Source organism: Centropristis striata, chromosome 21, assembly GCF_030273125.1.
Source record: "Centropristis striata isolate RG_2023a ecotype Rhode Island chromosome 21, C.striata_1.0, whole genome shotgun sequence".
Classification (NCBI taxonomy): Eukaryota; Metazoa; Chordata; class Actinopteri; order Perciformes; family Serranidae; genus Centropristis; species Centropristis striata.
In genome coordinates this window covers 33,927,612-33,946,158 of record NC_081537.1, presented here as the reverse complement: position 1 = coordinate 33,946,158, position 18,547 = coordinate 33,927,612, and the positions used below count along the sequence as shown (strand labels likewise).

Sequence of the window (18,547 nt, the reverse complement as noted above, 5' to 3'; positions counted from 1 at the left end):
GGGGGGGTGTCGGGTTGGGAGAATGGAGCGCTCCCTGCCGTGGATACACGTGTTGTTGATGCTTCTCCTGGAGGCTCCAGAGGATGAGGAGCTGCTGATCATATCTAGAGTTCATAGAGAGAGGTGGTTAATGATTGAGGCTCCGCTGGTCACTTATTGACTGAAGATGCTTTTTAACTCCAGTTCAGAGACAAACTGAAGTCAGTCTGACTGAGACTCTGTTTACCAGACGGCAGGAAGAAAACACATGTTTTTACTCTGCCCTCGTCTCTCTACTTGACTCCACCTTTTTTTTTCACAACTTTCTGCTACAGTTTTTCCACCTCATCTTTTTTTACTTCCCCCTTTTCGTCGTCTTCTTGGCTCTGCTGCTCGGCTCCACCTGGACGCCTGACGCCTTTATATCCACTTTATATCCACTTTATATTCTTTAACAGATTTTTAACAGACAGGAGAGAATCGGAGCTGTAGCAGCAATCATCACAAGGACAAAGGGTTTTTTTTTCTGGGGACCAGACCTCCTCCGGGACTCTTCAGGACCCTTCGGGACTCAGACTGTCCCGGGTTCAGCCGGCTGCTGCTGCAGCAATGGCTGATGGGAAGCGGCGTGCTGGGGTGGCGTCCCCTGTGGACGGAGGATGGGGCTGGGTGATCGTTGGCTGCTGCTTCATGATGACGGTCTGCACACGAGCCGTCACCAGGTAACACACACACACACACACACACACACACACACACACACACACACACACACACACACACACACACCGTCAGCAGCTGTTACTGATGATGCTGAGGAACTCTCAGGTTGAATGAAATGATTCTCTTTGATAATAAACGGAACATTTGCGTTTTAAGTGTCAGTTAAAGAGGTCAGAGAAGCTGAGCTGTGTGTGTTTACAGCGTAATGAGGTCAGACAGGTTTAAACTCATGTGAAACCCAACCCTGAGGGTTTAAAACACGCAGGAGGACATTCCTCTCTGCTGACTCATGAAACACACGGATCCATACTTCTGACCACTCTGAACCTTTTCTTTATTTTGTTCTGGACAAAGATTCAACCAGACTGATTCTAGTCTAAAAACAGATTATACTGCATGATGTTAATGTTGCTGCTTTGCATCTTATATTTTTTGCTTTTTTTTTGTTGTCCGCTAAAAACAACAAACACAGGCGTTCTTCTTCTTGCTGTCGTGATTGACATTTTTTTCCTAGTGTAAAAGTGTATTTATAGGTTCCATTTTATTCCAATTTTTTTTTAAATGTATCAGAGAAATTCAACTTGTGTGTGTTTTTTTAAATGATTTATGTCATTATAACTGTGTTATTCTACACTAAAGACTTTGCACAATCATGGCTAGAAGTGGAACAACTCAAATGCAGATTCCATCGAGCTGCAGGATTTTAAAAGATGAATCTAAGAGTGAGTGAAATATAAAACGGGTAAAAACCTGAAGCTGCTGGTTGGAGTTTCGAGGGTTAAACCTGAACAAACTCAATACTGACAGGTTCAATAATGATCGAGGGTCAACATCCCATCATGCAACACTGTGGGACATCAGCTGAAGTTTGTTTCAGGTGTAAATAAAACATGTGATGGTTCAGTTTTTATCAGTTAGAAGAAGAAGAACAGCTGATGAAACAACAACAACAACAACAACAAACAGCTCAGACGATCTATGAATAGTTAAAGTTCTGATGTGGAGACGAGAGCCAGCTTCTGTTTCTGTCAACACCACACACACACACACACACACACACACACACACACACACACACACACAGGTTGTCTTACAGCAACATGTTTAAACGTCACTTCAGCAGCAGAAACATTCAAAGTTCAGGCAAAACTGGATTTCAGTTTTTAATATATTCAGTTTAAATCTCAAAGCTTCAGTCGATTGACCATAAAAGTTCAATAATAATATTGATCGAGTCATTTTTAAGCACAAACCTCACCTCCAAACTCTTAAATATTGTATTTTCCGATATTAAACATAATGAAGTTTCTGTCCAGCTGCTGTTCATTTGTTCTGGAGCGTTTTACATTTTACTGACTGCAGATGTTAACAGCAGCACGGCGGCTAGTGGGGGAACTACTCCTGTAGTTTGTGCAGAATAACACAATTTTGGTGACATAATCATAAAAAAGTTAAGGTTAGGGTTTCTCTGATAAATTATTATTTTCCAATTGGAACAAAATGTGTATTATATATATATATATATATATATATATATATATATGTTGAGTGTTTGCTCCACATATTTTACATAATTGAACTATTTTCATATTTCCAGCCTTTCCTGTCCTCTCCTCTCTTCTCTGTGTAAACAGATTTTCAGTGAATATTTGTCACACGTGTTACTGAGGAGTGCAGAATTTATTGTTTTTAACAGCATCTAGTTTTATTTTCCAACATGTTTTAAATGAGACATGTAGAATAATGAGATTTTGGCAGAAATGTCACAATTTAAGCCTTGTTTTGGTTGCTTTTTTTATAACAGAAACATTCATAACCGATGATGCATTCAAGGGCCGCCAGAAAGATCAAATTCTGACGATAATGACATTGTTTCTTTTTATGATAAACTTTGTATTGTTGGTGATTTTTTAAAAGAAAACATAAGTTTCCAGAGGTAAACAGCTAGTTGACTAGGAACCATCCCAGTCTGTCTGTTCATTTAAACAGCAGGCTGATGAAGCGTTGACCTGTGTGTCCATAAATAAATATTATATTATTATATTTTTGTATTTAATATAATATTACAAAATTAAATTATAAGAATTACAAAATTAAATGATAAGACAGCTCCAGACTGGAGTTTATATTCTGCATCAAACCATTTTGGTCCAGAAAACAGAAAGTTAATTTTACATTCAAGAATATTATGTGTATTTTTAATATGTTTTACATAGAATTCACAGTAATTTCACATTCAAGACCATTAAGCAATTGATTAATACTGTAAAAAAAATCTATATTGTTCCATTAGATTCATTTATATATTTCAAAGTAAATTTTTTATTTAATATTTGCAATAAAAGTAATTTTCTTTTTAATGGCTTTTGCACTTCATGTGGAAAAAACAAGACAAACCCTGTAAAATAATACCGTACATTTCTGGGACATAACTGTTGTTATAATACTTTTATATTTAATATGTCATCTATAATATAATGAACCCTCAGATTAAACTCTGGTAAAATATAAAGTATAAAACAGTTCACACCAACAGCAGCAGAGACACAATGAACTACTTCACCTCAGTGTGTGTGTGTGTGTGTGTGTGTGTGTGTGTGTGTGTGTGTGTGTGTGTGTGTGAGTGTGTGTGTGTGTGTGTGTGTGTGTGTGCGTGGACCAGCTGTGAAACATTAAGAGGACCTCTGAAGGTCTCCGTGAGACTCTGACACCTGAACAAACACGTTGGGACCACATGTTCCTGCAGGAACAAACTAATGGTGCGTTCAGGGACTCCTTGTCCAGTCAAACCTAGAGTCACCAGTTAATCTTCAGCTGGTGTCTTTGGACTGTGGGTGGAACCGGAGAACCCACACTGAGAGCATGCAAACTCCACACAGAAGAGCCGCAAGCCGGGTTTGAACCCACAACCCTCTGGCTGTGAGAGCTGTGACAGAGCGAACCATTACAACCCCTGATCATGAATAAATAAATAAATCAGAATAATACTGCTAGAGAAGAGCAGATGAGATGAGCCTCCTCTTCCTCTTCCTCTTCCTCAGCTCACCCAGGGGGACCTCCGTCTGGACAAACAGGAAGTTAACATTTACAGAGAAATAAAACATTAAATGTTCAGGGCTTTACTGTCAAAATGAACCAGTAAATGTTTTCTTTTCCGCTGTAATTTCTGTAAAACCTGCTGCTTCCAAAGTTAACAAGTTGCTTCATTTCATGGAAAATTAACTTTCTTAAATGACCGTTCACATCGATGATTGACAGCGTGACAGAAACAGACAGAAGAAGAACATGAGCTCCCGAGGGTTTCACATCAGGGCAGTGATGGTTCTACCCAGGGGCCTCCAGGGGCCACTGCCCCTGTGAAGAAGCCTTTGGCCCCTGCTGTGGCCCCTGTGTCTAATTAATAATAAAATGATCAATTTATAACGATGAACAATGGAACAATTCTAACCTTTTTTTGTTCAAACAATATCTCATTGTACACAAAAGAAACCCAGAATGTTACATTGTATAATAGTTTAACTCTACGGAGTCTTATAGGGATATTTTGTCCATTTTTGAATCCTTTTCATGTCTTTACATGTCTTTGTAAGTCATTTGTGTCTTTTTTTGGTAATTTTGTGTCTGTTGTGTCTTTTTTAGTTATTTTGTGTCTTTTTTTGTCATGTGTCTTTTTTGTCTTTGGTGTCATTTATGTGTCTTTTTTTAGTTATTTTGTGTCTTTTTGGTCATTTTGTGTCTTTTTTGGTCATTTTTAAGTCTTCTGTGGGGTTTTTTGGTTATTCTGTCTTCTCATTTTGTTTCTTTTTGGTCATTTTGTGTCTTTTTTTGTCATTTTTATGTCTTCTGTGGGGTTTTTTGGTTATTCTGTCTTCTCATTTTGTGTCTTTTTGGTCATTTTGTGTCTTTTTTGGTAATTTTTATGTCTTCTGTGGGGTTTTTTGGTTATTCTGTCTTCTCATTTTGTGTCTTTTTGGTCATTTTGTGTCTTTTTTGGTCATTTTTATGTCTTCTGTGGGGTTTTTTGGTTATTCTGTCTTCTCATTCTGTGTCTTTTTGGGTCACTTTGAGTCTTTTTCAAGACATTCAAAGATTTTGAATGCTTGAATATCATCTTTGCCATTTTTTCATGTGTTAATGTGCCCCTCTGATTAAACACTGGCCCCTCCTTGGCCCCCACAGTAAAACTGGTCTAGAACCACCACTGCATCAGGCCCTGATACGAGTCAACGAGACCACAGACCTCCTCTTTATAAACCACGTTCTGTGGTGAGACAATGAGTGGAGTCAGCAGTGTTCCTGTTAGTGTCCTCAGTTATCAGCAGCGTCTCATTAAGATGGAGACCTTCTGTCAATGTTTGTCTAGTTTGCATCCAGTGAAACCAGTTTGAACTGTATCCACACTCACACCAGTTACACAACCCAGATAACACGCCGCTGCTTCACATTACATAAGACACAACCGACACCTCACAGCTGATATAAGATTATTCTGTTTTACTAACTAGAAAATGCAGCTCCGGGAGAAGTTGTGGTGTGAATGCTGGAACGCTGGCCTGAGTTTAGATGTAGAAATATAACAATAATGTATTAAAAAAGGTCTGAATGTTTGAATGAGGAAAGTAAAATTCAGCATGTCCTAATTGACCGATGCAAAAGCTCCACCCCCTTAGTTACTGTTGCTATGCTCCCAGGCCTGTCAGCAGCCTGGAGCCGACAGTTTGTTTGTGTTAGCGATTGTTTTTGGAGAAATACCTCCATGACGTAGGCTGCTCATTCACAAACCGTAAATGGTTCAAATAAAATAAGTTCATAATGGCCTGTTACGTTCAACATTACGGGGCTGTTCGTTAACTTGTTTTGCTCATAGCACTGGTGCTACAGAGGGTGATAGTTTCGTCTCTAGCATTGGTATGTTGCTATAGTTACAAACAGCCCATCTGTAGGCTAAACTCTAGAAAACATGTAAAATAAGATGTCACTGGTGCCAAGCAAGGTTATAAGGTTTTGGATTTTTCAGTAGTTTTAGTTTTCATTTCTTTGTCCATTTTTGTTTTCAAATTCAGTTAGTTTTAGTTAGTTTTTAGAGTGAGTTTGCTAGTTTCAGTTAGTTTTGGGGAAGTCTGAGTTCACAGATTATGTCAAACTAGCAGTTGCACATCTACTCAATGTAGCACTTGATAAATATTGGGAAGAGCAATGCATCAACTGCAGCCTCAACCACCCTAGTCAGAGACGACATGAGTATGTCACGGGTATCCCTGAGTGTTATCTGGACACATACTCTCCAGAGATTATGGAGAGACTCTGGACCGTAGGATTCATTCCAGCCATTCTGTGGTTTTTGAGAGAACAAGCTATACAGGCATCACCTCTCAGAGTCGCGGGCATTGCGGAGTATCTGTTACATGAGTTGAGGCCTGAGGAGAAAGTCACAGATACGCTCGTAAAAATATTTGACAATGTATATGACAACGATTACTTTAGAGTTGCGTTGCTTCGAGGGCCCAGTAAGTACTGGCGGGGGGATACTGAGGTGTAAACGAAATCTGTTAGAAATTGTGTATTAATCACTACTGTTATACTGTGGATTCACACACTGGTCCCATACAGCAATAGCTGTAGGGACCAGTGCTCGGTGAGATTGCCCGAGGCCCTAATAATGAGAAAATGGTCTTTAACAATCTGTACAGAAGAAAACCACAAAAGACTGTGGTTTTTAAATTAAACGTTGGCGATACAGTGAGAATATCAAAACTGCGTGTTGTGTTTAGGAAAGGATACGATACATTCACAGATGAATTTTTCACAATTACAGCAACAAAAACCCACCAACGGTGCTGTTCACTCAGTCGGGTGTTAGAGAGTGAGATGGATAAAAGAAACAGATTTTATGTCACGCTGCCCAGCAATGCGTCAGCACACATCTATCCCAATAACAAAATATGGCATTACAGGACAAAACTGGCAAGACCTATTGTTTTGAACAAACCGTATGAAGTGGGAATTATTGAAGTACAATATCCTAGAATTTGGACTAGTTTTCCCAAACAGGATGCAGAACTGGATGTTTACGACCCCAAAACACGTAGCGTGATACCTATTAACATACCTGTGGGTTGTTATGATTATATACCGCAAATATTAAAAGAAATTAATGCAAGATGCATAATGCATCCTATGATAAAGTCTGTGAATATGCAGTACGATAACATTACCAATCGCGTTTATGTAAACGGGGTAGAAGGAACAAAGCTTGTTATAAGGGGACGGTTAGCAGAAATACTGGGATTTAAGCCTGGTGAAATGTTTACGATTTCATCAGAGGAGGAGAGAAATCAAAATAAAGCTGCAGCATCGACATTAAAAACGATTGGTCCAAACCCTGCTGACATCCACGGGTAGAGATACAACATATATATACATATATATATATACACAGAGATTGTGGATTACCAAGTTGTCGGAGACAGCAAAGCAACGTTTCTAGGTCTGAAAGGGGGAAAAACAAAAATGAGGCACATCCCATAGAGGCGAGAGGACAATCACTATATTTCATACTCTGTGAACCAGCTGGTGGGGGACTGCCAGGCTTCATGGACATGGTCTTTAGATTTGCGGTCCCGCTGTTGAAAAGAGGATTCAGTATTGCTGAGCCTCATTTAAAAACAGCAGCCAGCAGTATTGTAGGAGACGTGGTATCGAATATCGCAAGAAATACAGTAGTGGGGAAACAGGAGGGGAATGGTTCGGTCATGTATCCTTCAAGAGGTGTGGAAAGACTCATTTTCAAAGGGCATCACTCTCAGCGGGGGGCAGTGAAAGAGTTAGAATTCACCCTGCCTCACCAGAGCAGATATCTCTGTAGAATACCTGAATACTGCTTTGCTTTTTCATACGTTGGGTAATTGCAACACGTCAACCTCAACCATGGCTTTGTCTAGAGTCTTCTGAGCTACTTGTCTGATGTTGCCGCTGCTGCTGCTGCTGCTGCTGCTGTTGTTTTAACAATTCCAGCTGTTGTTGGGGAACCGAAAACATTTCCTGTGTTGCTCCATCTCACCTGTGGTTAATGAGACTGGTGATAAAGGGGATAGCCGCTCCCAGTAACAGTAGCAGAAAACCACCCAGTTGATTAATGGTCTTCTTTTTCTTTATGAGTTTGGTATTTTTGCTGGCAATCAGTCTGATCACTGATTTTTTCTTCTTCAACTGTTTGTATGTAGGTCTGTCAGCAGTATGTTGCCTCTTAACACATTGAGTGCTATTTCACATAAAGTCTGTTCCAGCATTAGTGATAATAACCTTAGGTACGTTAGGACTGGGTTTATATATGAGCTCTAGCAGTGCCAGATTTCTCTGCATGCGTGACCACATTCTCACCCTTCAACTTTTTTTCCTTTCTTTCGGAATATAAACAACCAGATTCTCTGACAGCAAATTAGATCTGAGTCTTAAATGATCAGGAGTTTGGCTTTATAATCTATAAGCAGATATCCATATGGAATACTGGTAGCATCATTAAATGCTTCTAAAAAAGATTTGGCATTACCCAGAAACATTTGTCTACCTAAAAGTGAAATTTGATATTTGTCTCTCGGGTTATTAAACATTACAAGGTAGTTTGTGTTTAAACTGATGGATTTTACCCTGGATAAGATAAATACAGCTTAAATTTCTGTGGTGAACATATTTTGTGAATACGTTCTGTACCTCTATGTTTTTACTGCCGTCATTCATTCAATCATCTATGATGAGTAAATTGATTTTTTTGGGGGTAGTAGCTCGTCATCACACAGTGTATCTGGCAACCCATTCACTAATGTGATGTCCCTGAGCTGGAGGAGCTGCTCATACAGTGGTTGCCAACATGAGGAAATGTAAACAATATTATCAATGTTATGTGAAATAGTACCCTCTGCATTTTCAACAACATTCTTGACAAATACTGTCTTGCTATAATTGGAGGGACTCACAACCAAACTAAAGGGATGCTGTAACCTGCCGTCAAAGCCGTGATTTAATTTAAAGTCCATAATGCACCAGCCTGCTCTCAAATGTGTCATTTCTTCAGATGACACCTCTTTTTTATCACGTTTGATATTGTCAGGTACACCTCCCACCAGAGTGCTTGTGTTTAAATGTTGAGCCAAATCATTCCTTTTTCCATAAACAACTTTGTAAAATTATTTTCATACAGGAAGAGCAGGGAGTGAGCAATATTAATCCCTAAATAGCGAAAGCTGTTATGAGCTAATCGAAATGGTAGTGCATCTGATGGGATCTGCTTAGCTGCTATATTTACTGGAAAGCACTCACTTTTACTGATGTTTAATCTATAACCTGAGAATGATCCAAAAGTTGTAATGATTTGTAGAATATTGTCTACACAGCCAATTGGGTTTGTGACATAAAGCAAGAGATCATCAGCATAAAGAGAAACTCGATGTTCCAGTCCAGCTCTAAAAAAAACAGTGAAACATGGAGAAGATTTGAGAGCAATGGAAAGAGGCTCTATTGCTAAAGCGAAAAGCAAGGGAGACATTGGCACCCTTGGCGTGTCCCTCTTGATAGACGGAAATATTCAGACCTTTTTAAGTTGGTCATCACACAAGCAGAAGGGGCAGAGTATAAAAGTTGTATCCAAGAAATGAATTTTAGCCCAAAGCCAAATTTACCCAAAACAAAAAACAGGTAATCCCCAAATCATTCCTTTTGACCAGCTTCAACAGCTTTAGGGTCACCTCCCATAACTCTTTAAGATCACATCTACTGTTTGCATCCCACATCAGGCTCTTAGGGACTGCTGAAAAGCCTTCCAATGCTTCATCCTGTTGCAGATACCATTTGAATTTATTGAACTCTTCATTTGAGAAATGATCCAATGTTTCAAGCAGATCCACGGAGCTCGCCATGGTTTCTTCCTGCTGAAATACCATTAAAGAATGTTTTAAACAAGTGAAGGAAGCGCTAACCATTACACTAGAGATGCTGTAATCTGACATAAAAAAACATAAAAAACAAGAACAGTGATTTATTCTCAATACCCATAAGGTAGTGTTGAATAATTAGACAGCACCCTTCGCTTGTCGTACACTACACAAACTTTCTGAACAACGCTCTCGTTTTTAAGATGAATTTTTTTTATCGCGTTTAATGGCGTCAGATGTTGCGACTACGTTGGCGTGAACGCCTGAACGCCTGAACTCACCCTTTGAAGGAGTCGTGGGTGACAACATTTGCATTTACAGCATTAAGTGTTACACCTTTACATCTGACATGTGTCTTGCCCTGGAGCGTATGGTGAGCATAACACTTTGGTCCCCCTGACTCAAACACGCCCACATACCCCATATACCCCACATACCCCACATACCCCACCCCTCAGCGTTAAAACACTCCCATCGCGGCTAGGTACCCCCATCCTAAACCCCGTTTAACCCAGAAAACATACAGAATGTTAAAATAAAGTTTAAAATAAACCTTATAAGCAGGCAACTACATCACTGCTAAAAGCTTATAAGCATCCTAACTATAGCATCCACAAAGTTGAGCAAATGTCATCACCACATACCTTATAAATCTGAGAGATGCTCTGTCAGATGTAACTGCGTAGCTGCTCCACCAGACGGAGCCATACTATATACTACTACTAATATATACTACTACTATATATTACTACTAATATATACTACTACTATATACTACTACTAATATATACTACTACTATATACTACTACTACAGATATACTACTACTATATACTACTACTATATACTACTACTGCATATATACTACTACTATATACTACTACTACTATATACTACTACTATTATATACTACTACTATATACTACTACTACATATATACTACTACTATATACTACTACATATATACTACTACTATATACTACTATTACATATATACTACTACTATATACTACTATTACATATATACTACTACATATATACTACTACTATATACTACTACATATATACTACTACTATATACTACTACTACTATATACTACTACTATTATATACTACTACTATTATATACTACTACTATATACTACTACTACTATATACTACTACTACATATATATTACTACTATATACTACTACTACTATATACTACTACTACATATATACTACTACTATGTACTACTACTACATATATACTACTACTATATACTACTACTACATATATACTACTACTACATATATACTACTACTATGTACTACTACTATATACTACTACTACTGTATACTACTACTATATACTACTACTGCATATATACTACTACTATATACTACTACTACATATATACTACTACTGCGCTTTCAGCATTCACACCGATAAACCAGCGCTGATTAATCCATGATGTCACTTCCTGTCTGCAGGTGTATCTCCATCTTCTTCGTGGAGTTTCAGGCTCATTTCGGAGCGGACTACGCTGCCACGGCGTGGATCCACAGCCTGGTGGACTGCAGCACCATGCTCTGTGGTCAGTCACTCGATCAATAACCCAATCACTGATCAATCAGCTGACTGGACTCACCTGTGTGTGTGTGTGTGTGTGTGTGCAGCTCCCGTGGGCAGCCTGGTGGGGAACCGGTGGTCCTGCCGGGTCGCCGTGATGACCGGAGGAGTCCTGTCCTCCTGTGGACTCCTCCTCAGCTCCTTCAGCACCAGCCTGGAGCAGCTCTACTTCAGCATGGGAGTCCTCACAGGTGGACACAGATCATGTCCTCACTGGTCAAATAATGTCCTCACTCATCAAATACTGTCCTCACTGGTCAAATAATGTCCTCACTCATCAGATAATGTCCTCACTCACCAAATACTGTCCTCAGTATTCAGATAAAGTCCTCACTGGTCAAATAATGTCCTCACTCATCAAAATATGTCCTCACTCATCAGATAATGTCCTCACTCATCAGATAATGTCCTCACTCACCAAATACTGTCCTCAGTATTCAGATAAAGTCCTCACTGGTCAAATACTGTCCTCAGTATTCAGATAATGTCCTCAGTTATCAGATAATGTCCTCAGTTATCAGATAATGTCCTCAGTTATCAGATAATGTCTTCACTGGTCAAATACTGTCCTCAGTATTCAGATAATGTCCTCACTCATCAAATAATGTCTTTTTAAGTAATTATCATATCCAATATTATATAACTGTCCATAAATGTCCTCTCTTCCCATAAATGTCCCCACTAACCACCGTGTCCCCACTAACCAGCGTGTCCCCACTAACCAGCGTGTCCTCCCTGTGCAGGTCTGGGCTTCGCCCTGTGCTACACGCCGTCCATCTCCATGGTGGGCTGTTACTTCCAGCGGCGGAAGGCGTTGGCGTACGGCATCGCCATGTCCGGCAGCGGCATCGGGACCTTGGTGCTGGCGCCGGCGGTGCAGCTGCTGATCGAGCTGTACTCGTGGCGAGGCGCGCTGCTCGTCCTCAGCGCCTTCGTGGCCAACCTCTGCGTCTGCGGGGCGCTGCTCCGACCAATCAGGCTGCAGGAGGCCGAGGAGGAGAAACCCAGTGAGGAGCGGCGCCGTACTGGTGTCTGTGTTTCTCTGAGCGGCGGACTCTAACCGTCTGTCTCCCGCCGCAGGTCTCGTCCTGCAGCACGACGCCGAGCTCGCCGTGAAACTCCCCAAAGAGCCGGCGCCGGCGCCGGGAGGCTCCGCCCCCCTGCTGCAGAGGAGGAGGTGCTTCAGCTCCAGACTCCTGTCCTGTGAGGAGTACCGCTTCCTGCTGCTGCCGGACTTCCTGGGCCTGGCCGTGTCCTTCCTGTTCCTGGCCAGCGGCTGCAGCCTGCCCTTCGTCTACCTGGTCCCGTACGCGCTGAGCGCCGCCGTCAGCCACCAGCACGCCGCCTTCCTCGTCTCCATCCTCGGCGTCCTGGACATCCTGGGGAACATCACCTTCGGCTGGCTGACGGACCGCAGGTAGGACAGGGAGGACAGGTGGACTGAGAGGACGCTGTCCGAGACACAACACACACTTTATACAAATGTCCTCACAATTCAGAATGTCCTCAAAAATCAAATGTCCTTTCTTTTGTAGAAATGTCCCAACTGTCCTCACAAATCAAAACGTCACAAGTAGGGATGGGTACCTTTCACATTTGAACCGATACGGTACCGATACCCGGTACCTGGGAATCGGTACCGGTACTCAGCAGTACCAATTTTCGGTACTTTTGCGTTTGTTTATGTGGTAATAAATGTTAATTTGTTTAATAATAAAATCTAATTTTTTAAATTCAACATATTTATTTCTAAAAATATAAACTTTAAAAAATATATCAAAACAATATAAAATCCAGGATGAGCAGTGCTTTATTGTTGAGCGAACGTGCATTTTGTAACATGAAGGTTGCAGCGTTATCAAAGAATGCAGAGGAGCTCTCAGGTGGCACGGAGGAGAAAAAAAAAAAAAAATGTTGCAAGTGCACGTGTGTTTTGTTGTGATGACGTCGTAGCTGTGGGCGGAGCACCGGTCAGACAGTATTGTGGGCGTGGCATGGTTGGAATAAACAAAGTTGAGTCGGGCTGCTCTGTGCACATATTGAGGATGACGCAGGAGTCCGAGGGATTTAATTCCAGCGAGGCAGTTTGGAGTAAAGCGGCAGGTAATATTCCTGAGTTGAAGAGCGGAGTATTAGCGGAGGACCAGAGATGCAGCAGCTAGCTGCTAGCTGCTAATGACTGGTCTACAGAAGAATGGAGAGAGCAAACGGAGTAAGGGAGGTCCAATCTGGAGGCAGACGAAGGCCAAGCCCGGGTAGAGACATTGGAGAGATAGCAGCTGGCGGCTAGCAGGCCTAGAGCCGGCTGTTCGTCTCTGCGCCGGGGTGGAAGAGGGCAGCAGCTAGTGGCCGCGGTGAGCAGACAGGACCAGACGAGGAGGTAAATAAAAAAATAAAAAATAGTGCGATCGTCAGCACGCTTGTTAATCAAAGACGTCAAATGAAAACAGGTTGAAATCAATGATCAGTTTAAAGTTAACGCCGTTTAGGTACCGAAACATGGTGCCGTTTGATTTTACATGAATCGGTACTCGGTAGTACCGGAGTTCGGTCGGTACCTTTAAAAGTACCGGATTCGGTACCCATCCCTAGTCACAAGGTTTATAGAAATGTCCCCACGTTTCAGAATGTCTTTTCTTTTATAGTAAATAATGTATGACGTATCCAGACGTCAGAGTAAATATAAATAATAACTACCGTAATAACTAATAACAGGTGTTTGTGTGTCCAGGTGTCTGAAGCCGTACCGGTTGGCGTGCTACATCGTGGCAGTGGCGATGGAGGGTCTCTGCTGCCTCTTCGCGCCGCTGCTGCGCTCCTTCCCGCTCCTCGTGCCCTTCGCCGTCCTCTACGGGTACTTCGACGGCGCCTACGTGGCGCTGATCCCCGTGGTGACGTCAGACGTGGTGGGAGCGCCGTGCCTGTCCTCGGCGCTGGGCGTGGTCTACTTCCTGCACGCCATCCCCTACCTCATCAGCCCGCCAATCGGAGGTGAGGAGTGACATCACTCAGTGGTGGTTCTAGACCAATTTTACTGTGGGGGCCAGTGTTTAATCAGAGGGGCACATTAGAAAATGGCAAATATGATATTTAAGCATTCAAAACCTTTATTTCACCTTATTTAAAAATCTTATTTAAATATATTTGGAAGATACAAATACACAGATTGAAACAATGAGACTTACCAACAATAACAAATATTTTCGTAAGACAATGAAATTTGTCATTTTTGTGTAAAATTACTTTTTTTTTTTTTTTGAAAGTGCAGGACGGTAAGAATTATCTTTTTTTTCCTATATACAAACGCTTTTATTGCATAATTAATTACTATACATTATACACATTCTGGATTCCTTTTGTGTACAATGAGATATTGTTTGAACAAAAAATAGGTGAGAATTGTTCTGCCGTTCATTGTTATAAATTGATCATTTTATTATTAATTTGACACAGGGGCCACAGCAGGGGCCAAAGGCTGACGTCGCTGAATGATTAGATTATTTATTAACAATAATTTAAGATTATGAAAAAATAACATATTAATCAATCAAATCAAAATTTATGAATTGAAATGATTACAAATCAACAATATTACAAACAAATAATAATAATTCAAACTTAATTAAATATGTTAAAATGTACAAATATATAAAACCAAAAACATGCTTGAAATCATTAACATAAGTCAAAAATCATTTTAAAATGTTAAGATACATTTTAATGATTAAAAATGTATATAAATACATGTGAGTAAAATTAAGACACAACAATGATTAATGAATTTAATTCAAATTTGCTATAATGAATAAAAATATAAAACAAACAAAAAAACTTAATAACAATGTCAGAAGAAAAAAATCTAAATATTTAAGATGAATTCATGTGATTGTATGATAATAACATGAAAAAACCAATGACCAAAAATAAATAAAAAAAAACGTATTGAAACTAGTAAAAAATAACGAAAGCAATATTAAAGAGTACAAATTAATAATAATTAAAAACCCAAAAACTTGGTAAAATCTGAAAACCATTTTATATATATATATATAATCATGCCAAAATAAAGATAATTAAAGGTAATTTGTACCTAATATATTTAAAAATTAAATCAAATGAGTGAAAATAAATAAAACATCTAAATGATTACAAATAAATTATACATATATATGTATAAATATATAAAGTAAAATAAGTGAAAAATACATAATACAAACATTTAAATGATTTAAAAATACATTTTAATTAATAAAGACAAATAACAAATAAGAATAAGTAAATAAAAACTACATTGTTTTTTTAATTATTAAAAGGAAAAGCAGAAAATCTGGAACCCAGAAATGATTTTGGATGAAATATTGATTTCCTTTCAGTTGATTAATCAATTAACGGTCGAAACTCACATAAAGTTTAATTTTTAACAAAAATCTGATTGATAAACTCTTCTAATCAGTAAAGTCCTTCCTTCCTTCTGCAATAATTCATCTAGCTCTGCCAGAACCAACATTACTGAGATGTACTAAACTACGCATGACACTTTGCTATGTTATTAATATTATTACTATTATTATTATTATTATATATATACTGTTGCTGCCATTACTATTATTACTATATACTGCAATATAGTACTATTATTATTATACCTGCCTTACCGGCCTTATTTATTATTATTATATATTATTTATCATATTATTTTACTTATAATTACTTTATTTATATTTTTCATTTTATTTTTATATTGTTTATTATTTATTATTACATATTATATTATATATTTTATATACTGTACTATTATTATTATATACCATCTCGTCACCATAGCATTGTTGCCATCATATCATCAGTTTAATTATAATTATTACCATCATCTTGACAACCTACCAACTGATTTTTTTTACTCTTAAGTGTCCTTGTTCTATTCTGTGTTTTTTTCTAGTGTTTTTATTTGTTTTGGATGTTGGATGTTTTTTTTATCTATCTATCTATCTATCTATCTATCTATCTCTCTATCTATCCATCCATCTATCTATCTCATCTACTTCCTGCTGAATCTCCGTGTCTTGCTGCAGGTTGGCTGGTTGACGTCACAGGAAGTTACACGGCGACCTTCTTCCTCAGTGGCTCCGCCCTGCTGGCCAGCGCGCTCGTCCTCAGCGCCATCGCCGGGATACGCCGCTGCCGCCGCCGCCTCGCCACCGCCAAGCACGAGCCGTTCCCCCGGCGTCTGCCCCACCAATCAGACGGCCTCTCCAACCAGGCTGCTGCCTCTTAGCTCAGCAGGAACCAACCAATCAGACTCATCTCCACCAGGGACGAGGGCTGTGATTGGCCGAGGCATGTGTCAAACAGGAAATGGATTTATAAGAAGAGTCAACAAACTTTAACCCCAAACATCAACTTCCTGTCTGGAGAAAGTGCCTTTCATGGTTTTTGTTTTCACATGATGGACGTCAGGATGAACCAATGGGATGAGACGCTAACGCTAACGAGGAGCTAACAGGCAGCTCATGGACTCCATAGCAAGAATTGTGAATTTAGTGTAGTTATTCTTTACTGCAGGTTATCTCAGGGAAACAAAAAAACAATAATAATGTATTATATATTAATAAATATCAACGATCAAATAATTAGTCAATTAATTGATCGACAGATAATTAATCATGGACTTTTTATATGTGATTGTTTTAAGAAAAGGTGCAAAAATGTGAATATTTACTGTATTTTTTAATAAAATGTTTTAAGACCTCTGACATCTATTTTTTAAAAATATATATTTTATATTCTGAACATAAAATAAAATGATGTGCAAAATACTAATACAGCAAGATAAATACTATTTAATACTATCACTGTGCTATAATAAAATAAAAAACAAAAACACCAATACACAATAGTTCAGCTTTCTGTCTTTTTCTAATGTAAAAACAAATTATTAATTCATAATAAATTATAGTTATAGATTATTTCTGTACGTTTTACAGATGGACACTCATTAACAAATGTCTGGTAGAAAAGTGATTAACGGTCATTTCTACACAACGATCGGCATTCAGTAACTTAATAGAATGGAACTTTAGATTTTTATTTTTTTTTAGACTACTACTCAATTGCTGAATGGTCTTGGAATTCTATGTAAACATATATTTTTTAAATCACTTACATAGTTCGTATTGAACAGCTGTGATCATTTAAAAGTGTAGATATAACAATTATATGGTTATTTTCCTTTAATGCAGTAGTTCTCAACCTTTTTGAGTCACAACCCCCAATTTAACATGCATGCACAATCTCACACGCACAGTTCAGATCACCCAAAAAAAGACACAAAATGACCAAAAAAAAGGAAACAAAATGACCAAAAAAGAGACAAATTGACCACAAAATGATAAAAAAGACACAAAATGACACTAAAAAAAGACACAAATAGGCCAAAAAGACACAAAATGACTAAAATAAACACAAAATGACCAAAAAAAGGAAACAAAATGACCAAAAAAGACAAAATGACCAAAAAAAGACACAAAATGACCAAAAAAAGGAAACAAAATGACCAAAAAAAGACAAAATGACCACAAAATGACCAAAAAAAAGAGACAAATTGACCAAAAAAAGAGACAAATTGACCATAAAACCCCTCAAAATGACCCAAAAAAGACACAAAATGACCCAAAAAAGACAAAATGACCAAAAAAGACATTAAGTGACCAAAAAGACTAAAACACATGAACACTTTAACACAGTAGAGACAGAGCTGACTTCCAAAATGATTTGTTGACCCCCAGAAATCATCTCGCGACCCCAAGTGGGGTCCCGACCCCAAGGTTGAGAACAGCTGCTTTAATGTACCAGTTTTAGACTTTTGAGACATGTTGAAACAGGAGGACGTGTGTTGAGGAGGACAAACGTTCACTGGACAGACGGAGAATGGGAAAGTTTTTATTTTCATAAAGTTGTCCAATTGTCCACTTTTTTGTCATACTAAAATAAAAAAAACAATCTGTACACGTATTTAAAATGATTTTAAAAACCGTCATTCACTCATTTGACTCTCAGAGCGTCCTGAGTGTTTTTTTGTAGCGCCTGCAGATGATGATGTCACTTCCTGCAGGTCTTGGAGCGCAGCTGGCGCTTAATGATGAGGTGATGGCTCTCCTTCTCCTCCGCCAGGCCTCCAGACATCTGACACCAGAACAACACATCAGTTATGAGAGGAGGAACACTTCAAAAGCTGCTGAAGATATGAGCTTCCCTTTAATTCACACTGTAACAAGGTCCTAAATAATATTAAAAGTCCTCATCATGTA

General features: G+C 38.9%; 2 protein-coding genes across 2 annotated transcripts in view; one reads left to right on the top strand and one right to left on the bottom strand.

Annotated features, from left to right (window-relative positions):
- The first annotated feature begins 414 nt into the window (after positions 1 to 414).
- On the top strand, positions 415 to 17,163 carry slc16a12b (solute carrier family 16 member 12b). Its single transcript, XM_059324875.1, has 7 exons — positions 415 to 701; positions 11,102 to 11,205; positions 11,288 to 11,431; positions 11,984 to 12,247; positions 12,321 to 12,657; positions 13,972 to 14,231; positions 16,313 to 17,163. The coding sequence occupies exons 1-7, from the start codon at positions 589 to 591 to the stop codon at positions 16,513 to 16,515; spliced, it is 1,425 nt and encodes a 474-aa protein (XP_059180858.1). The 5' UTR covers positions 415 to 588; the 3' UTR covers positions 16,516 to 17,163.
- A 1,000-nt stretch (positions 17,164 to 18,163) lies between these two features.
- Positions 18,164 to 18,547, bottom strand: part of LOC131958959 (kinesin-like protein KIF20B) — a 27,931-nt gene continuing 27,547 nt past the window's right edge. Inside the window, exon 32 of the mRNA XM_059324039.1 lies at positions 18,164 to 18,422. Coding sequence (XP_059180022.1) covers positions 18,339 to 18,422 — 84 coding nt within the window. The 3' untranslated portion in view covers positions 18,164 to 18,338. The remainder of the gene's footprint in view (positions 18,423 to 18,547) is intronic.

What these genes read in the sequence shown, in the direction of transcription:
- slc16a12b (XM_059324875.1), top strand. Translation starts at nt 589, where the DNA reads ATGGCTGATGGGAAGCGGCGTGCTGGGGTGGCGTCCCCTGTGGACGGA. An exon ending in GGCCGAGGAGGAGAAACCCA is followed by an intron (nt 12,248 to 12,320) that starts GTGAGGAGCGGC and finishes CTCCCGCCGCAG; the next exon opens with GTCTCGTCCTGCAGCACGAC. An exon ending in CATCAGCCCGCCAATCGGAG is followed by an intron (nt 14,232 to 16,312) that starts GTGAGGAGTGAC and finishes GTCTTGCTGCAG; the next exon opens with GTTGGCTGGTTGACGTCACA.